The sequence below is a fragment of the Palaemon carinicauda genome, chromosome 3, assembly GCF_036898095.1.
Source record: "Palaemon carinicauda isolate YSFRI2023 chromosome 3, ASM3689809v2, whole genome shotgun sequence".
Lineage (NCBI taxonomy): Eukaryota > Metazoa > Arthropoda > Malacostraca > Decapoda > Palaemonidae > Palaemon > Palaemon carinicauda.
In genome coordinates, this window is record NC_090727.1 from 120,237,210 (window position 1) to 120,259,778 (window position 22,569).

The 22,569-nt window shown below is 38.0% G+C and overlaps 1 protein-coding gene across 1 annotated transcript; it reads right to left on the reverse strand.

The window, feature by feature from the left end:
- Positions 1 to 11,645: 11,645 nt before the first annotated feature.
- Positions 11,646 to 22,337, reverse strand: LOC137633725 (zinc finger BED domain-containing protein 5-like). Its single transcript, XM_068365974.1, has 2 exons — positions 22,233 to 22,337; positions 11,646 to 12,668 (listed from the first exon to the last, which is right to left on the reverse strand). Exons 1-2 carry the CDS (start codon positions 22,335 to 22,337, stop codon positions 11,646 to 11,648), a joined length of 1,128 nt encoding a protein of 375 aa, XP_068222075.1.
- Between the last annotated feature and the right edge of the window lie 232 nt (positions 22,338 to 22,569).

Here is a 22,569-nt window from a genome sequence, read left to right on the forward strand (position 1 = left end):
ATGAAACTGCAGCTCTCCAAAGATAAACAAGAATTTGAGGCTTATGTCACTTTTAGTAACACATTACAAGCTACAAATGCTTTTCATGAAATAAGAAATGGTAAAGTTTCTGACCTTTCTTGTCGAGTGAAATTGCATAGTATGAAAAATGTTTTAGACTCGGAATATGACTTTATACCCAAATGCTCTGCCTTGTATGAAGAAGTTCTGGAAAATACCAGAATAGTACCAGAACCAGTCTGGTATGTTGCTTCATACAAGGAGGGATGTAATAATCTGATAAAGGGGTATGAATGTATTGAAAAAAAGGTAGGCTGTATTCCACAGGGAAATTTAACACGCTATGGCCGTCGTCTGCTTATTAAAGCAGGTAACGAATCTCAGGCTGTATTATTGAATAATTTTAAAGCTTCCACGTCAGATGTAATTCAGAGAGTCTCTCCTCACCACTCTTACAACCACGCAAGAGGAATTATTTATAGTAGGGATCTAAGTGAATTTTCTGATGAAGATATACTGAAAAGATGCCCAGCTACCGTTCTTAAAGCTAAAAAACTAAAAGGGAATAATAATGCAATTTGTTTAATCTTTTCATCACATTACCAACCAGATTACATCATGATCAGACACTTAAACATTCCGGTCAAGAAATTCCACCCACGACCAATGCAATGTTATAAGTGTTACGAGTATGGCCACATTAATGTAAAGTGTACTAATAAGAAAAGATGTTATATTTGTTCCGAATTTCATGATCCCAACGAATTCCATGATACCTCTGCCGATTTTACTCATGAAAAGTTTGGTTTCCATTGTGAGGGAGCTCACTCTCCCAATTCTAAACTGTGTCCTCAGTACAAACTGGAGCAATCAATAATTGAGACTGCCAATAATGAACATATAACTCTTGGTGCAGCAAGGAAAAAACTTAATGGTTCTAATCCAACATATGCCAGAGTTTTGTCCAATCCCGTAAAGTTAAATAATAATTCAAGGAATACCTGCCTCACAGTTACTACTGGATCTAAATATCCTGAGATTTCACCTTCTTCATCAACAAATCCCTCAAGGCCCGACAAGATTTCTAATAATTCCAGTAAGCCACAGAACACTCATCCAGTTCCAGCTATTCTGGAAAACAATAATAGCAGTAGAATAAACAAAAAACCAAATAACAAAGTAGGCCAAAATGGTCCCTTAAAGCAAGAAGACCGTATTCCACTGCAAAACCGTTTCAACACACTTGCCACAGACAGTGCCAGCAAGGCTATAGAAAACATAAGAGAAATAGAGATGGTTGATATCGAGCCCCATAAATCAAAATGCGTGAGCAAGAAAAGAGTAATTGAAGATACAACACCACCCAAACCCAAAAAAACAAATAATATAGAATTTATACCAGATGCAATTGAAATGGATATCGAAAAATTACTAGAACTCCCAACCTCTGGACCCGAACCTAACTGTCAATAACCACATCACTAAACAAGTGATAAACGTTGAAGTCCATAGGAATCCCAATGACCCTCAAGGAAGTGAAAGCAAGTTGAATAATAATGCACCCATTAAAGAAATAAGCCCTTCTCCAGTTCTAGGTATGACTGGAAAACTAATGCTTTCACGTAAAACAATGGCAGAAAATACAACACACAAAGTTTCATGTGGTTGTAATGATTGCTTCATGGCAGAATTCAATGACCCTAAAAATCTAAATGTACATAAGATGAATAATATAATAGATAATTTTACTAAGAACAAAAACAAAAACCAGTATGGCAAATTAGAAAGCCACAATGCTGGTTGTATGTGTGTTGACCATCTAATAAAGAAACGTGCAACAGGCACCCTCCAATGGAAAAATTTATAGAAAAACTTAACCTTAATCCAAATGACACCCAGGAACCTAATACAAACAAGGGTAAAACCCAGGGAGCCATACCCAAGGAACCAAATCTTGATTCAAAAACTACAACTAGCGTAGTCAAGCAGAAACCCGTCTCCAACAGAATAAGCAGAAATAATGCCTCACCCAGTGGAAATTTATCTTCTTTGCCGTAACGTTCAACCCTTACATAATTCAGTGGAATATTAATGGTCTTAAAACCCGTTTACATCTAGGGGAAATCCAAAGACTATTGAAAAACTATAACCCTATTGCAATATGCTTACAACATACTAATGATACTGTTCCTTCAATAGGAAACTACAATTTAGCATCTCGCTCAATCCCTTCTCCCAATACTTTAGGGACTGCAGTATATGTTCATAATAAAGTAACTTATGATGCTTCAATATTCAACACATCAGAATTTCAATTATCTGGAGTTAGATTACATCTAAATAACAACACCTTTAATATCTATAATATATACAATCAACCCTCTTTCAACTATGATATACAAAATCTACCTGAAGTACTCCCAAATATGCAAGAGGATATACTATTACTAGGAGACTTTAACTCCCATAACTCCATATGGGACACCAATTGTGTTGATGTTGACATAAATGGTTCAAAGGTTGAACAGATGATGAATGATCATAACCTCTGTATATTAAATGAGGCAGAGAGTAGCACTTACTATTCAAAAGCTCATGGAACCTATTCGTCAATAGATTTAACTCTGTGTTCCAATAATATTGTTGATAGGTTCGAATGGAATGTCTTAGACGACCTGTTTACCAGTGATCATTTTCCTATTTTGATTACCATATTAGGACATACACCAACTCCTTCGATTCAACAATATAATACAGATAAAGCTGACTGGGATAAGTTCAAGCTTTACACTAAGCAAGTGCCTCCCTTTGATTACTCCCAAGATCATGATAAAACAAATGATGACCTTGTGAATTTTATCACACAAGCGGCTGATAAATCGATACCTCTGACTGGCACCCGACAGTTAAAACATTCAGTCCCATGGTGGTCAGAGACATTAACCCAGCTGATAAACGAAAAGCCTGCAGTTGGAAGAAAATTAGAAACCCTAAATAAAAGATTCAAACATTTGAGCACTGGTCCCCTAATGTTAGGGAATAAAATAAACAAACTGGTTGACATAGCAATAGAAATTAGTGTGTTGAAACCATATTTTAATAGGGTTTCTGCTAAATTCAGAAAGGAAGTAATTAAAGGCAAGATAATTTCATGGCAAAAATACGTGTCAAGCATATCGGATAATACTTCTGTGCAGAAGGTGTGGCAGAAGTTTAGGAAGATTAATGGCTCTTACAGCAAACCAGCGAGACACGCATTAATGCATAACGGCTCGTTAATACATGATACTCAGACAATCTCTAATATTATCGGCCATAATATTGAAAATATAAGCAGCATTGATAATTTAGATGCACACTTTCGAGCCATTAAAAGAAGAGAAGAAGCAACACCATTGAACTTTGATACTATGGAGGATATCTATTACAATAAAAGATTCACTGAAGAGGAGTTGGAATTTGCCTTATCTAATTGTAGGTCAACAGCCCCGGGTAAAGATAAGATAAATTTTGATATGATTAGAAATCTAGCCCCTTTAGCTAAAGCATATCTATTGGATTTTTACAATCATCTTTGGAACAAACACTTATTTCCAAAGGCATGGAAACATGCAATAGTAATACCAATAGTAAAGGCAGGGAAAGATCCAAGTAATCCAAACAATTACAGACCAATTTCATTAACCAGTTGCATATGTAAATTACTGGAAAAAATGGTAAATTATTGACTAAATTGGTGTTTACGTCGCAATAATATTCTATCAACTTCTCAATTTGGCTCACAATCAGAACGATCTTCTTTGGATTCACTTTCACACTTAGAAAATTATATACGTAGAGGCTTTGAACGAAAACAGATCACAATAGTCATATTTTTTGATATTCAAAAGGCATATGATACAACGTGGAGACACTCGATACTAAAATCCTTACATCAGAATGGTTTTCGAGGACACCTTCCTATTTTTATTAGAAATTTTATTTGTGAAAGAACATTTCAAACTCGTATTGATAACATTTACTCCGAATCTTTTAATCTTGACAGTGGTGTACCGCAAGGCAGTGTTTTAAGCGGGACTCTTTTTGCATTGGCAATTAACGACATTGTTAATCAAATGCCACAAGGAGTGCAAAGTAGTCTATATGTAGATGACTTTGCAATTTACTATTCTTCCAATAGCCTGCGTCATTTACAAAGGATTCTAAATAGTGCCACTAGAAAAATACTAGCGTGGACCGCATCTGTTGGTTTTAGACTTTCGGCAGAAAAAACGCAAGCCATAATGTTTTATAAAAATAGTAGATGGAAGCAGAACCAAGATATCAATCTAACATTGGGCAACGTACAAATACAATTTCAAGATAAGGTAAAGTTTTTGGGACTAATTTTTGACACCCATTTGAATTGGAAAGCACATGTATCATACATCAAATCCAAATGTAACAGTGCTCTTAATTTAATGAGGAAATTATCTCACACAACCTGGGGTGCAAGGAGATCAACTTTACTAATGATGTATAAAGCATTAGTATTATCAAGAATTGATTATGGTAGCCCAATTTATGGTTCAGGATCAGAAGCAACTTTGAAATCTCTAGATCCAATCCACACTCGAGGCCTGAGAATTTGTAGCGGAGCATTTAGATCATGCCCAAATCTCTCAGTTTTATGTGAAATTGGAGAACCCCCATTGTCTTTGCATCGGGATTTTGTAACAATGGGGAGTGCATTGAAAATTTTATCCACTAATTCTCCAACAAAAAAGCTTTTTAATGAGAGGGACATATTTATAAACAACCATGAACCACCATTCCCAATTAGGGCAAACAGACTGTTACAATCGACAAACGTTAAAGTGAATCTTATCCAACCATCTTTATTTCCCCCACCTTGAATTATGACAAGGACAAGAATCGGTTCTCATCTGTTTTATTTATCAAAAAAATTCACTTATACTCCGAGTCACCACAAGCAAATTACCATAGAACATATTCAGAGAAAAGGTCCTCACTATGCAATATATACTGATGGTTCTAAATCCCCAATGGGTACTGGATGTGCTGCTGTATCTTTAGATGGAACACAACAATTATCGTTGCCAAAAGAATCATCAGTATTTACATCAGAGTTATATGCCATTTTACAAGCAATCAATATGATTAAAACCATTGAAGATAGGAAGAATTTTAAATTTGTCATCTATTCAGATTCTCAAAGTGCCATAGTGGCCCTTAAAAACTATACTCATAGGAACCACTTGATCCTAAGAATTAAAGACCTTATAAGTAAATTATCTTCTCAGTGTGTAAGTGTCGAGTTATGCTGGATTCCGGCTCATGTTGGAGTTGTTGGTAATGAAAAGGCGGATGCTGCTGCTAAAGAAGCCATTAAATTACCACAACAAAACATTAACCTCCCAGTTGGAGATTTGATTACATTATTAAGGCATTTTATATTGGAAAAATGGCAGAATATTTGGAATAATGTGCCAGAAAATAATAAATTAAGGCAAATTAAACCGAAGGTTGCTCCTTGGGATTCCTCGACACAAAAGAACAAGAGAACAGAAGTAATTTTAACCTGATTACGAATTGGACACTCGAGATTAACCCATGAATTTTTAATGAGTACACCTCACGGCACTGTTCCAATGTGCAGTGAGTGTGATACTTTTTTATCTATTAAACATATATTTTCGGTTTGTAAAGTTTTTCAGCTAGAGAGAGAGATATGTTTTGGTCAGAAAACATTTTCTGACATTTTAACTGAATCAAGTAATTTTTCTGTTTCTAGAATTTTAACCTTTTTAAGGAATTCACGTATTATTGATAAAATCTAAATTTTTACCTAAGTTTTTTACTAATCCATTTTAAATTACATAGATTTAATATATAGTTAATTATTTTTATCACTCAGATTTCATATATATATATATATATATATATATATATATATATATATATATATATCTACTCATCCATCTATTCACCCATATTTAGAATATTTAAAGATTATAAGTATATACTGTATATACATATATATTCTTTTTTTTCATTTATTTATTTATTTTTTCCTTATCAATTGAATTTTTGATAATCTTATAATTCTTTATATCCCGATTCTTTTTTCGGGCCAGCCCTGTGAGAGTCAAGCTTGACTCATTGGGCTGGTAAAACTCCTTCTTTTAATAATGATAATAACCCCACGCCCTCGACCGTCAAAGCTCTGCAGGAATTCTTGGGCATGATCAACTATTATCACCGTTTTCTGCCAGCCATTGCCGCCACTCTTGCTCCCCTCTACGCCTCCCTTAAGGGCAAGCCAAAGGACTTGAAGTGGGGTCCCCTTCAAGAAGCAGCCTTCTGCAATGCAAAGAAGGCCCTATCAACTGCTGCGGCTCTCACTTTTCCTATCCCACACGCCCCTCTCCTTCTCTCCACCGATGCCAGCGACGTCGCTATTGGTGCAGTGCTCGAGCAGGTGGTCAAAGGCTCGCCCCGCCCATTGGCCTTCTTCAGCAGAATACTGTCCAAGGCAGAATCGGGTTATTCTACCTTCGATCGAGAATGGCTGGCGGTGCACTTGGCTGTCCGTCACTTTCGCCATTTCTTAGAAGGTGCGCCCTTCGTCATTCGCACAGACCACATGCCTCTGGTGCACGCCTTCACTCGACAGTCTGACGCCTGGTCCGCCCGTCAACGCCGACATCTCTCCGCCGTGGCTGAATACAATTGCACCCTCCAATACGTCCCTGGGAAAATGAATCCCGTTGCCGATGCCCTATCAAGAAACACGTTGGCTGCCGTTCAACTGGGATTGGATTACAACGCCCTGGCTGAAGCCCAACGACAGGATCCAGAGTATCAAGCTTGTAGGACATCCTGCACGTCCCTCTGTTGGGAGGATTTTCCCCTCGAAGAATCCAACACCACCCTCCTCTGTGACGTCAGTACTGGTAGACCGCGACCTTGGATTCCTGCTCCCATGCGCCGACAGGTGTTTGATTTCATCCACGGCCTTTCACATCCCTCGTGCCGTACTACTGCACAGCTGCTGAAGGCAAAGTTCATTTGGCACGGCATTTCAAAGGATGCTAAGGATTGGGTCCGTGCCTGTACTTGTTGCCAAACTTCCAAAGTACATCGACACACGGATTCAGGAGTGGGCACCTTTCCTCAACCTCAGCGTCGTTTCGCACACATTCACGTCGACGTTGTAGGCCCCCTACCCACATCACAAGGACATCGTTACCTGTTTACCGTCATCGACCGCTCCACTCGTTGGCCTGAAGCCATTCCCATGGAAACTGCAACGTCCGCCTCATGTACATCTGCCTTACTCTCTGGATGGATTTCAAGATTCGGTATCCCTGAGCGTATTACTTCCGACAGGGGAACCACTTTCACCTCTCAATTGTGGACGTCATTAGCGAATCTCCTGGGCATCACCCTACATCAGACAACGGCCTACAACCCTGCTGCCAATGGAATGGTTGAACGTTTTCATCGCACCCTCAAAGCAGCTTTGATGTCCCGCTGCAAGGATTGCAACTGGTTTACTCAGCTTCCCTGGGTCCTCCTTGGACTAAGGACCACTTCTAAAGACGCCCTCGACGTCTCGGCAGCCGAAATGGTGTATGGCGACCCGTTGGTCGTCCCTGCCGAGTTTTTTCCTTCTACAACCTCCTCCGACGATCTCCAGCGCATACGTCACGTCGTGGGAAAATTTACTCCGTGCCGCCAGACTTACAAGCCCCCAGCGAAGCATCACATACCATCGGACTTGCACTCTGCAACGCATGTCTTCCTGCGCAACGACACCAGCAAGCCACCACTAACGCCCCCTTACACGGGCCCTTTCCTTGTGATCCGACGCAGTCCGAAAGCATTCCTCCTAAACATTCGGGGCAAAGAAGACTGGGTCTCCATTGATCGTCTAAAACCTGCTTATCTTCTGCCAGATGACCCGCCTACAATTCGCCTCTCTAGATCAGGGCGCCCTATTTAACATGTACAGTATGTCATTTTTAGGGGGGGAGCCATGTACCAACCGTGTTTCACACAATTGTACATAATTCCTTTTGTATATATTATGCTTGTATCTTCGCTCCTCCCTCGCACTAAAAAGAACCTGAATGATCATGTCTCCGGTTTTGCTCTGTATCATTGTCTGTCTCTCGAACATGTCACGTCCTGTTGCCTTGAGGTTTTGTATATAAAGGAGAGTGTTCCTTAATAAATAACTCAGTCGTTTCCAATCTGCCTTTGAGTTCACACCCTTACTCGGCACCGTCACATCCCCCAAGTTATTTTCTCAACACTCTTTGTAGATGATCTCTCCATATCATTTGCTAGTCCAGAATGGCATTGGTTGAGAGAAAACTAATACTCTTAAATGACAAAATTCTTCACTGAGCTGATATGAATCAATTGAAGTTTCCAACAAGCAAAACTACCGTTGTCCATTTCTGTCGTATTCGGGGAATATATCCTGACCCCGATGTACATGAAAGGTCAATGGATCCCATGTGTAAGTGAAGCTAGATTTTTTGGATTGGTATCTGATTGCATGCTGACATGGGCTGCTCACATGAAAGCTTTGAAAGTTAAATGTCTCGAGGCTCTAAATCTTTTAAAAGTTTTATCCCATACATCAGTGGGGGCAGACCACAAAACCATTTTAAAGTTATACAAGGCCTTAATTTAATCAAAAATTAGTTATGGGTGTGAAATATACTCTTCAGCCGCCCTCTCCCAGCTGATTAAAGATTTTAATTATATAACACCATACTGGTCTCAGATTGGCTGTAGGAGCCTTTAGAACTTTGCCTCTCCTAAGCCTCTTTGTTGGCACTGGAGAATTACCTTTATACCTCTACCAAAACTCTTGTATTGGTCGGTGTTGGTTTATGTTGCAAAGAATTCTTAATTCACTAGGCTATCAGACTGCAAACCTTGTAAGGCATAGTAGATATTTTGAGTTACACCCAAATTCTCTCCAACCCTGTGGTTTTCCTGTAAATCAATTAGTAAACAGTCTTGATATAGCTAGAGGTAAGGTGCTTCGATTTAAGATATCATCAACCCCTCCATGGAAATTACCAGAGATATCTTTATGTAAGTATTTTAATGTTATAAGAAAGAATATGACTGACTTAGAAGCCAGGTCTCTTTTTATGGAAAAAGTTGAACAACATAGGGAATCAACTTTTATAAATGCTGATGTCTCCAAATCAGTATATAGTAATGCTTTTAATTTTAAGGGTGCAGTTCTAGTATGTTATATATTTACTGCCAAACTATATAGCAAACTAACCGCTATTGAGAAAATACCGTTAAAAGTGGAGGGCAATTTTACCATTTTTTAGTAATGCATGAAGTGTCCTACAAGCCTTAGAAGTTTTTATATTCTAGTAACCCTTTAGTTTTAAAGATTTTAGAGTGGATTTTTTTTTTATTGGGATGAGAGGTATAACAGTTCGCCTTTTCTGGGCTGTGGCACTTGTAGGTGTGTATGGGAATGAGAAGGCAGATTTACTGGCGAAGAATGCTGCTGCTGAGTTGATACCAAAAGGTATCCCATCCTCTCTAATGATTTTTACTCAACATTAAGATTTTATTTTATTATAATTGGCACAGCATTAGAATAGTTAAGATGGAAATGAGAGAAATAACGAAATTTATATCTCCTTGGAGGTAACATGATGCCCTGAAAGTGGGAGATTACTCTTTGTCGTCTTCACATTGGTCACAATTGGTTGACACACGAGTTTCTGAAGACAAACCAACACCCGCCATATTGCGATAACTGTTTGATACCCTTTACAATGAGTCATTTGTTGATCAAATTCCCCGCTTTTATCACTTGTAGAAATAGATACCTGTTTGAGGCTAGAGGTGAGGATGGTAGGGTCATCGTTACCAAGATTCTTGCACATGATGTGTTGTACTCTGCTATAGGTATTTTTAGATTTATTTCAGAAGAACGTCTTTGGAAAGCTATTTAACTTTTATAAGGACCTCTCTGCTTTTACTGTTTTAAATTGAATTTTCTTTTATTCTTTATTTATAGCAAATGATATGTGTCAATGACATAAATCAGGGTGCCAGAAAACTCAAAATCAAACAATCAATCAATCTTCATTGTCAAGATTTTTGGGCAGGAAGTGTTGTACTATACTGGTGTTATTTTCAGAATTATTTTGGAAGCAGGTCTTCTGAAAGCTTTTTAAATTTTATAAGGTCATTTTCTCTTTTATCGTTTTAAATTGAATATCCTTTTATTTATTTATAACAAATTATGTCGCCGTCAATGGCATTCGATGTTAAGATGCCATCATGGGGGTATACCACAAAACTATTTTGAAATTATACGAGGCCCTAATTTTTAGAAAAACATTTTATGGGTGTGAAATATATTCCTCAGCCACCCCAAGCGAATTGAATATCTAAGGCTCTATACATCATTCAGGTATCAGATTAAGCACAGGAGCATTTAGAACTTGGCTTATCCAGAGCCTCCTTGTTATCGCTGGAGAATTACCTTTAGGCTTTTAATGAAAGTCTTCTATTCTTCGATATTGGTTCAAGTTGCAAATAAAGCCTTTCAGACAGCAAACCTTGTAAGTTTATTTTAGAAATTTGAGTTGCACCCAAAATCTTCACAATTTTATGGTTTTCTGGTAAATCAATTAGCAAACAATCTGTATATAGATAGAGTCAAGCTTCTGACATGAAAGATAATCAACCCCTCCATGGAAAAATACCAGAGATATCATTCTGTAAATATTTTATTTGTATAAAAAAGAACATGTTGAAGAACATAGGGAATCTACTTTTATATATACTGATGGCTCCAAATCTGATGCTGGCGTAGGATTTCGAGTAGATAGCTGTGCTTTTAATTGTAGCCTTGTACTTCCTCTAGTATCTAATATATTTACTTCAGAACTATATGGTATACTAACCACTATTTAAAAATCAGCGTTATAAGAAAAGGGCAATTTTAACATTTTTAGAGATGCAGGCAGTATTCTACAAGCTTTAGATGTTTTTATGGTGGCCGACGTGGTAACGTCCCTGACTGGTGAACATCTAGACTGGGGTTCGAGTCATGCTCAAATTCATTAGTTTCTTTGGTCGCTGCAACCTCATCATTTTTGTGCGCTAAGGATGGGGGTTTTGGGGGAGCCTATAGGTCTATCTGCTGAGTCATCTGCAGCCATTGCCTGGCCCTCCATGGTCCTAGCTTGGGTGGAGAGGGGGCTTAGACGCTGATCATATTTATATATGGTCAGTCTCTAGGGCATTGGTTCCCAACCTTTTCTAGTTTGCGGCACCCTTGGCAAGCCTTTCAAAAGTTCCCGGCTCCCTTATAAGGAAATACATATTTAAAATCTCCGTTGTTTTTTTTTATTATATTTTTTTGCATTTCGACATTTTGCATCAATGTAACAACACCTTATACATAGATATGAAAATTTTCTTTACACTGATCCTGCTATTACAAAAAATGGTATTATAATACAAATATGTAATTGCGACAAGTTTTACAGTAGTTGCACAATATATTTAAGTAGTTACACTGTTACAGTGTTACACTATGATACAAGACATATACACAAATAGGCAAAAGTGAACCATAGTTAGTGTGAAACTTGCGATTGATGCTTGGAACACAAACTCTTGATATCAGGTCTTATTGTTGATAATGCCACCCGCATATCATCCTCAAGTGAAAGAAGCTTATTTCTTTGTTTCGATTTTATTGTTGCCATGGCAGAAAATGCCTGCTCACACAGATACGATGTGGAGAAAGGCAAAAGTAGAGAAATAGCTTTCTTAGCCAAATTAGGATATTCCCCCAATGTTCCATGCCAAAAAGTTGCCAGTGTCACGTCACTCTTCTCAAATTTGACTTTCAGTGTTGAATCAGCAGACATATCAAGAAATTTGTCACGTTTTATTGCCGTGAAGTCCAGTTCTTCAGCCATGTCAGCCAGTTCGAAGGGTGATACAATCCAAAGCGATGGAAAATACTTATCAACTGCTTCTCTTAGTTGTTCCAAGTGATTAAGAATAAGATTTTTTACAGTTTCCAGACCTTTATATCCTGGTTGTTGAAGAGAAGGGAAGTTTGACACATCGTCTTTCTGAACAGCCGACTTCCATGATTTTAACTTTCTCTGGAAACCTTTCATCTTGTTAACTGATGTTACAATTCCCTCAAGTCTCCCCTGCATTGAGAGATTTAGTTCATTCAGCTTCATGAAAATATCTGCCAAATATGACTGCTTCAAACACCAAGTAGAATTTTCATGCAGCTTTATGAATATATCATGTCTCTCCTCTTGGAAAAACGTTTTTAATTCTTCTTTGAGTTCAAGAATGCGGTTCAGTACACGACCCCTTGATAGCCACCTTATGTCAGTATGCAAAATCAGTGAAATATGAACCGCACCCATTTCTTGACACATCTTTTGAAAAAGCCTTTTTTTCAGTGGCCTGGATTTGATGAAATTAACCATCTTGACAGCCTGGTTTAAAACCTCAGTCAACTCTTCTACAACCCTCACTCCCCTCCCTCCCTCCCACTCTCCCGCCAAGCTGTTCTCTCCAGTGTCCGTACAATTATTACACAGCAAAATCATATAATTAGTATTGTTCTCCTGCATTGTAATTTTCCATAAGTACAAATTATTATACAAATTCAATGAAAAGAAGCTAAGTTGAAAATTCGATCGCTAAATTGTGCAGCAGCAGCAGAAGCAGAGAGAGTGAAGTTAATGCAATTTTTTCCTCTGAATTTTGGCGGCACCCTCGAAAGATCTCACGGCACCCCTTGGTGCCGCGGCACACCGGTTGGGAATCACTGCTCTAGGGTATTGCCCTGCTTGATAGGGCAATGTCACTGTCCCTTGCCTCTGCCATTCATGAGCGGCCTTTAAACCTTAAACCTTTAAACCCTTTAGTTTTAAAGATTTTAGAGTGGCTTTTTATTGGGGTGATAGGTATAACAGTTCGATTTTGCTGGGTTCCGGCACACATGGTTGTGTCTGGAAATGAGAAGGCAGATTTACTGGAAAGAATGCTGCAGCTGAGTTGCTACCAAGAGGGTATCCCATCCTCTGTAATGACTTTTTACCTAGCGTTAAGAATTTATTTTATAATAATTGGCAAAAGCCTTGGGATAATTTAGTTGGAAATGAGATGAGAGAAATAGCGAATTTTATATCTCCTAGGACGTATAACATGATGTCCCGAAAGTGGGAGACTACTCTTGGCCGTCTCCGCATTGGTCACACGCGGTTGACACAAGTTCCTGATGAATAACCAATACCATATTGCGACTACTGTTTGGTACTCTTGACAGTGAGGTATTTGTTTCCCCTCTTTTATCACCGTAAGAGATAGATATCTGTTTGAGGTACGAGGTGAGGATGGCAGGTTCTTCGTTGCCAGGATTCTTGGATTGGATGTGTTGTATTACGGCAGTGGTATTTTTAGATTTATATCCGAAGCAGGTCTTCTGAAGGCTATTTGAATTTTATAAAGACATCTTTGCATTTTTTGTCTTACATTGAATGTTTGTTAATTTATAATTTACAACAAACGATATCAGCATCAATGACCATCGATGTCAGAATGCCAGAGGACTCTAAATCAATCAGTCAAATTAAATAGAGTGTACAGCATTTCAGCTGGAAGTAGTGTCCGTATTGGTATGTTGTTCCATTCATTGTAATGAAGATTGTTTAAATGAATTTGCTTCATTCATTTAAGGAATGTATTAATTTGTTTTTCTTAGTTTTTTTGCTGTGTAAATTATGGGTGTAATATATGTGATATACAGTACACTTAATGTTAAGATCAGTTTAAAATATTATTGAAGTTAAACCTTCGGGTTTTCTTGAGGTGTGTGTAGGCCTATGCAATTACAAATTTATTCTATGATAAAGGAAAACCATAATATATATGGATTTTATCATTAGCCCAGAATACTCTATTAAAAACAATTCTTTGTTAATGTATCCTAGGGCATTTAGAATGTAGTTCACTTGGTCTATAGGCTAAATATGTGTAGTGAAGTCGCTTTGTTGTATTTGTCCTCGAAGTTTTGCATTGTGTGGGTTCAGATTATTTTAACCATGAGCACAGGGTTACTGTTCTTTTAAGTTGGAGGTGGATGGTTTGAAGGGTACATAGGTCTACCTGTAGTCATTAAAAACCATTGCCTGGTCCTTCCTTAACCTAGGTTCAATGGAGTGGGTATGAAGTCTTGATCATATGCGTGATTGTTCAACATCTAAGATATGGAACAAGATGACTGTTTTCTTGGCTGTACCCATCGTGAGTGAACTTTGGACCTTAGAATCTTTAAATTGAGCTCGACAGCAGTTTCCCCCCAGATTCTGAAGCTTTGATGAGGATGGGGTGCTTAGGGATTCGCGGCTGGGCTCTAATGAACAGTTCCCTGGACCTTGGTGCCCAGCTGTCGATCCAACTAAATCAGTCAGCTCTTTCTCTTTTACCTTTGGTTATTTCTTTCTTCTCCCATCTCTTTCTTTTGGGCTCGATATTGTTGACGACTTTGGCATGTTCGATTATACTTTGGATGCTGCTTTGGATTTGGCACAGTGTGGGATGGACGGCATTCCATCTCAACCTGTGCCAATTTAGACGCCATCACCCTCTGGCAGACCCCATTGGGTGCAGACCAAGTCTGTTAAGAGTCGGGCTCCAGTGATCCGGTTTTAAGTCACCCATATTTGCGGGTAATGGGTGACGCCAGGCATTGGAGTCATCGGTGTGACGGGATAACTACCCCCACTGACCAGTGTACGCCCACCTTAAGAGAGGCAGCCCCTCTCTAATAGAGGACTGGTCCCCGCTGAAGCCTCTTCTCGTGTTGGGCCACATGGGATAGGAGGACTGACATCCTCCGCTAAGAGGTGGATAACCCGGCTTGCTCATAACAAAAAAACCCACCCCTCTGTTGACGACCCGGAAAATACAAACATGGACCTCGGTACAGACAACTCCAACTCGGATTCAAACATTGTAACGTTGGAACCTTATTCACGTCATGTGAATAATAAAACACTAGAGAATAAGAGAGAGAGAGTGAAAAATGATGACAGTACAGAAAGATATAGAAAAGTAGAAGTATTACCTGGTCACTATGAAGTAATGAATTATGAAAATTTTTTTATCATGGAATTTCAAAACGGAAGAAATGAGCGTATTAACGTTTTTAAAGCTAATAGGGAAATAGTTAGTTTTTGTGGAGGGCAGTCAAAAATTCTACCCCAGGGAAATGGAAGTCTCTTGATAGAGACACTGTCCCCATTACAAGGTGAAAGGTTGAAAACACTTACAACATTGAATGGTCATAGCGTAAAATGCGTTTCGCACCCTACTTTCAACCAGAGTAGAGGTGTGGTATATGCTCCAGAATTGTTGGATATAGAGGAAAAAGAAATTAAGGATGAACTGAAAAATCAAGGAGTAGTTAAAGTAGTCAGAATGAGAAAGAGAGTTGGAAAACAACGTATTCCTCTTGCTACTTTAATTGTAACATTTGATCAATGCCGATTACCAAATGTTATAAAAGCTGGTTGGCTATCTTTGAAGGTAAAATCTTATATCCCTTCACCATTGCGATGTTGTCATTGCCAAATGTATGGCCATTTAAGCCAGAAATGTAAGGAAAAACTAAACGATATGCCAGCAGTTTGTGCCAACTGTGGAAAAAGTAGTCATGGAGTATGCATAGAAAACCCTAATTGCATACATTGTGGGGAAGCACACCCAGCAACATCTAAAAGCTGTGTTAAGTTTATTTTTGAAAAAGAAATTCAGGCCATTAGGACCATGGAAAGGGTTACTTTTAAAGAGGCTCGTAAAAGAGCTCTTGAAAAGCAAATAAGACCAGGGCAACCTTTTTCAATGGTTCTGAAGAAAAACTTGCCAAACCACACAGACGAAAATTATATCTCTACTTCTAAGATAAAGAAACAAATGAAAGTAGTTAAAGAGGTTGAAAGTCCCATCGAAAATCTATATCCAGAAATTGTAGAAAAATCAAAACGGATACTTAGAGATCTGAAAATTATTCAAAAGCCAACTACTCCGATATTAAACAATAGTACAAACCTCTCACAGGCCGTGTCCTTGCTTGATGTGATGGAGATTCCACTTGAAACCAATTTACCTGGTGAACTTGTAGTGGGGAAGGTGCAAAAACCTGACAGATCACAATCTTTTAATCGAAAAAGAGAGAGACCTCCATCTCTCTCGCCTTCTACCATAAGAAACATTAAAGTCACGACTTCAAATGAATATGATATCTTGTCTGCTGATGTTTCTGATCAACTAGAAGGTAAATTGAACCAATCAGAAATTCAAGTTGAGGTCCACCATCCTCCTCAACAATTAGATCAAAAGGACACAAAGAAAGAGAGAAACACAAAACCCACTATATCAAGATCCTCTCTAGAGATACCACCGGGAAATATTGTTTGATCAAATATTGCCAATGGGAAGACTTCATCTAAGGTGTCTTCCAAAAAATGAACCATAGTTTTTTCCTCCATTCTGCAATGGAATTGCCAGGGTTTAAGGGCGAAATATGAACAACTTAAGCTCCTCATACGTGAGCACTCCCCTATAACAGTATGTCTACAAGAAAGCAAGCTCGATGCTAATACTCCTTGTCCTCGAGAGTATGTTAGCTATAGGACACCATATGATCAACGAGGAGGGTGCCATGGGGGAAGTCTTATATACGTTCGTCGAGATGTTCCCCAAATATCTTTGTCTATCTGTACCCCTCTGCAGGCAGTGGCTGTACAGATTGATATAGGGAGAAAATACACAATCTCTTCTCTTTACTTGCCTCCAAATGATAACATCTCATATGATAATATAGTAGAAGTGATTAAACAACTCCCACAACCCTTTCTCTTACTAGGAGATCTTAATAGTAGACATCCTTTCTGGGGTGATGTTTTGGCAAATGCAAGGGGTATTATTATATCATCAATTTTGGAGAATGAAGATGTTGGACTCCTCAATACAGGAGAGCCCACACATTTTCATGTACAGACAGGTACCTTGTCCTGCATTGACCTATCAGTTGCAAGCTCTAACTGTCTTCTCGATTTTAATTGGAGAACATTAGATGATTGGCATACTAGTGATCATGCACCAATCATTATAAACACCAACAATGGTCAACCTTTACAGAGATCGCCATGATGAAATCTTGATAAGGCGGACTGGGATAGATTTTGGGAGCTATGTGAAATTGAAGGGAATGCAGAACAGTTTGAAAGTGTTGATGATGCCATAGACTTACTCAATGGAACTCTTCACACAGCAGGCGTAAATTCCATTCCCAAAACAACAGGGATATTCAGACAACGACCAGTCCCCTGGTGGTCGTCTGAACTAACTGCCCTGCACAGAGCCACAAGAAAGTCTTTAACTCGATTGCGCATGCGCCGTACTGAGGAGAATTTAGTCATATACAAGAAATGTAGAGCACAGTTCCGTTGTGCCATGAAAGAAGCTATTCACCAGTCTTGGATGACATTTGTTTCCTCCATTAACAGTAGAACATCAACTTCATCTGTGTGGAGGAAAGTTAAAAAGATAGCAGGCAAATTTACCCCAAACCCACCAGCAGTGTTAAAGGTAAATGGCCAGTATATGACTGGAGCAACCAAAGTTAGCAATGCCCTGGCTGACCATTTTTCAAATGTATCGTGCAAGTATGAAGCAGCTCCTGGTCACCAGTATAGGAGCATTGAAGAAAAGAAAGTTTTAAATTTCCCAACAAGAAAGCAAGAGTCATACAATTCTTTTACTGAAAGAGAATTCGATTCTGCTCTTGCTACATGTAACGATACAGCCCCTGGACCCGATGGAATTCCATATGCAATGATTAAACACGTACATTTTAATACAAAGTTATTTATTTTAAGCATTTTTAATAGAATATGGCATGATCATAATTATCCAAGTGTTTAGGAAGTAGCCATTATTTTATCCTTTTTAAAACCCGGTAAGGAGAAATTTTTAGCAGCAAATTATAGGCCAATTGCATTGACATCTTGTTTGTGCAAAATCATGAAGAAGATGGTCAATGTAAGACTGATGTGGTACCTTGAAAAGAAGGGTATTTTATCACCCATTCAATGTGGATTCAAAAAATGCTCTCAACAACTGATGTGCTGATGCAACTTGAGTCCTCCATTTGTGAAGCCTTTGCTTCCAAACAGCACCATGTGACAGTCTTTTTTTTATCTTGAAAAGGCATATGATACCACATGGAGATATGGTATACGTAAAAGAATCCATGAGTTTGGACTAAGAGGAGAGCTACCATTATTTATTAAGTTATTTCTTTCACATAGAGTTTCCCAAGTGAGAGTTGGGGAAGGTCTATCAAAAAGTAAATGCCAGGAAGAAGGAGTTCCTCAGGGTAGTGTTCTGAGTGTAACCCTTTTTGCACTAGCAATTAATGGGATATCCTCAGCCATTCCCCGGGATGTTATCGCAACATTATTTGTGGATGATCTCTCAATATCATTTGCTGGAGCTAGAAAGGCAATGGTTGAGAGAAAAATACAACTCTCTAACGATGAAATTATCCAGTGGGCCGATATGAATGTATTTAAGTTCTCGACAAGTAAAACTACAATTGTCTATTTCTGTCGTATCCGGGGAGTACATCCAGACCCGGATATATTCATCAAAGGTCAACTGATCCCATGTGCAAGTGAAGCTAAATTTTTAGGGTTGATATTTGATTGTAAGCTTACATGGATTTCTCACTTAAAAGCATTAAAAGCTAAATGTCTTGAAGCTATGAATCTTATAAAAGTATTGTCCCATACATCATGTGGGCCAGAAAGCAATACTATTTTAAAATTATACAAGTCCTTGATTTTATCCAAAATTAGTTATGGATGCGAAATATACTCCTCAGCCACCCCAAGCCGGTTAAAAATATTAGATTCTATACATCATGCTAGTATTAGATTATCCACAGGAGCGTTTGATGCTGGGGAGTTGCCTCTGAACCTTTACTGAATGTTCTCTATTGTTTGGTATTGGTTTAGATTGCAAAGACTCCCTCATTCTTTAGCCATTCAGACTGCAAGCCTTGTAAGGCACTCAACATACTTTGAGTTGCACCCAAAATCTCCTCAACCCTTTGGGTTACGGGTGAAACAATTATTAAACAATCTGGATATAATTAGAATTAAGGTGCTCCCATTCAAGGTATCATCAACGCCTCCATGGAAATTGCCTGACGTCGCTTTCTGTAAATACTTTATTGGAGTTAAGAAGAATATGACTGAGAATCCAGGTATCTTTTTATGGAACATGTTGCAGAACATAGGGGATCGACTTTTATATATGCTGGTTGTTCCAAATCTGATGCTGGTGTTGGATTTGGAGTACATAGTAATGATTTTAATTGTAGAGGTGCACTTCCTCTAACATCTTTCATATTTACTGCTGAACTGTATGGCATACTAACCGCTATTGAGAAAATAGTGTTATTTTTCTTATATAATAAATGCTATCGGCATCAATGACCTTAGATGTCAGGATGCCAGAAAACTTTCAATCAATCAATCAATCGACAGCAGTTTACCCCGTCCCAGAAAAAGTTTTAGGGTTTCATGTACATTAGTGAAACTGTTTTTTCACATCTGCTCCTCCTAACATCCCCATATACTTGCTGTATACTATTGGTATATTCCAGGGTGCATGTCTTGCAAATTGGGTTAGTTTTAGCAGCAGCATCCCCAGCTTTCTACATCATTGCATTGTTCCCTGTAAAGCAATGCTTTTCCAGTTAGACGTGATATCTTTTGATTGTTGCTATTCATATGCATGGTTTATTATATTATTTTCGCAGTGAAACTAGTGAAGTAAACTTGCACTTAAATGCACATTTGTCTGGTCTCAGATTAACCTGTATTTGTTATCATGTAAATAGTGAGATGTGGTTTTCCCAGCCATTTGGTGATATTTGTCATTGAATATTTTATAGTAAAGGAGCTGAGGTCATCTGCATTCCTCTTTATATAATCCATAACCCGGAAATACCTCAGTTTCACTAAAGGTGTAATACTTTGCATGCATGAAGATTATGATAGTCTTTTCCAAGTATATTACAGCCAAAGCAGCACATCCTACTGCTATTTCCCACCTGTTTTACCTTACTAAAAATGATGATTCTTTGTCTAGTCTTAAAATCACTTATATAAACAGTGTTTTATTAATTGATGTCCCAAATCAATCCACTAGGGTTTAAAGTCTTGTGCATAATGACTTACTTCTCTTGTCAGCCTTTTAAAGTTTTATACATCAGTCGGGCATGTGTATGGGTTAAAGATTTTCTTGAAGTTTGATTGCAACCTTTTCTACCAACTCATTAAGTGAGGTCATCACCTTCTGGCAACAATTGATAATTGACTTCGTTCTTTCATCCACAGAACCGGAAATGTTGAGGCCTCTGACTGCAACAGAAATGTAGTTATTTTCCCATTGGAGTGTCCTTAGAGAGATATGATGACTTTTTAAATAAAAATTTTATTATCTCTTAATTCGTCCTATTTTAGTGGCGTTTCTTTATGATTGATTCGTGTGATTCTAAAAGTTTTCATGGCCAAAATTATGTTGTGGGTTTCAAAGTGCTTAGTGGAAGTTACAAGATTTCCTCATTGGCTTGTTTAGCATTAGCATTTATTTTGAATCCTATTTTGATGTCCAGGTATATTTTTTAAATTCATCTGGTTTAGTGAATGTATGTTAGTGTCATGATGTCAGAATTGACAATCATCAGTGTACCAATCCTTCCATTTAGTGTTGCCTAAAGTTTCTGCTGCGATCCACTTTCTACTAGGCGAATTTCCTCTTTATCTTTCAATAGAGTTCCAATCAATGTTGTTGAACTAACTTTAACTGCAACCACCAAAACATTGCCGTCAACAAAAGCTTAGTTCCTTATTTGTTCAATTTTGAGAAAGACCCCAACCCCTTAGATTGAAACAATGGCTTGTTGAATGCAATGTGGAAGAGGAGTGCATCACCCATTTTATTCTGATAAAATTTTGGCAGAGTGTGGTTGTGGTAATGCAATTGCAAAGTTACCTTGAGTACCCAATTGTGGTCTTGCCTCTAACTTTTGCCAGGAACTGTAACAACGCTCGATGCCTGATGTAATCACAGGCCTATCTGAAGGAAAAGGCTATAGACTTTCATCAACTTTCTCCCCAGTCTTGAAGCCTTTCTGATGGACTGAAGTTCTTGGGTAACAGTGGAGGTCACCATAATTGGTCAGACGTTCCCTGCTTTCTAGAGATATCCATTCTTCAGTAAAAAGAATAGTTCATCCTCCCACCAGAGTAGTGGTGGCTATTGTTCATATGAAAATACTGTTATGGAATTGGTTGTTTTAGATATGATTGACAGCACAAATGCTATCCCAATGGATACTTTTTTGGCATAGTTGTGTTTTAAATTTGTAATCCGTTTTACCTACTCAGTGGCAGATATTACTGGCTCAAAAGATTGGTAGACCCTGAGCTTAGAGGGTTATGGTCACACCCAATAGTGGTTTTTAACTTACTCAAAAGGCTTTTTTAGAGCTAAACGATTTCTTGTTGATATATCGATTGAGCCAAAGTTTCCTTTTCCAGCACAAATTTAGGTCCCTTGCCCTCAGATCTTCTTTCACCCTTGTTGCACTGTTGCGTATCTCTCTCTCTCTCTCTCTCTCTCTCTCTCTCTCTCTCTCTCTCTCTCTCTCTCTCTCTCTCTCTCTCTCTTTTCTAAACTTTTAGTGTTATTGCTTCAGCTCTTCACCGAGTGTTATTAGCCTATACTTCACCATTCTATTTTTATAGATTTACTCTCACCATCAGATAATGTTTAATTTTGGTTTATATAGTTTCTTTGGGTTATTTGCTTTTCCTTCAGTTTGTAATCGTTAATTCTTTCTGTATTCTATGCTTTCAGAATTGTAAGGCTATCTAATAACTTTTGATGAAAATTTGAGTGGTTTTGCACTTACATTGCTTTAAATTTCCGCTGTTGATTACGATAGCTCTTACTTTAAACACAGTTTAATGTCAGCTCATGTTGTGTTATTTATGAAATATAGAATAATGAGAAACAAAGTCTAATTGGGATTAATAAAGGTTACTTACCAGAGTGACAGTAACTCCCGTCCTTGTATGTTCTTCAGTGCTGCCCCATTTTTGTGGCGTCGATGATCCTGCTGATACAGGACGAGATGATGTAGAAGTTGTCATGGTCTATAGGTGTGTTTACCTGTGAAAGCATAATTTTTTGTTGATGTTCATATTAATAAGCTTTATATATACATATAAATGGTCTATATATACATATATATATATATATATATATATATATATATATATATATATATATGTGTGTGTGTATATATATATATATATATATATATATATATATATATATATATATATATATATATATATGGTAGTTTCTTTACTAAAGAAAATG

Coding starts and splice junctions, on each gene's coding strand:
- LOC137633725 (XM_068365974.1), bottom strand. CDS start 22,337: ATGACAACTTCTACATCATCTCGTCCTGTATCAGCAGGATCATCGACG. Junction 12,669..22,232: donor CGGGAGTTACTGTCACTCTG/GTAAGTAACCTT, acceptor ATTACAATGCAG/GAGAACAATACTAATTATAT.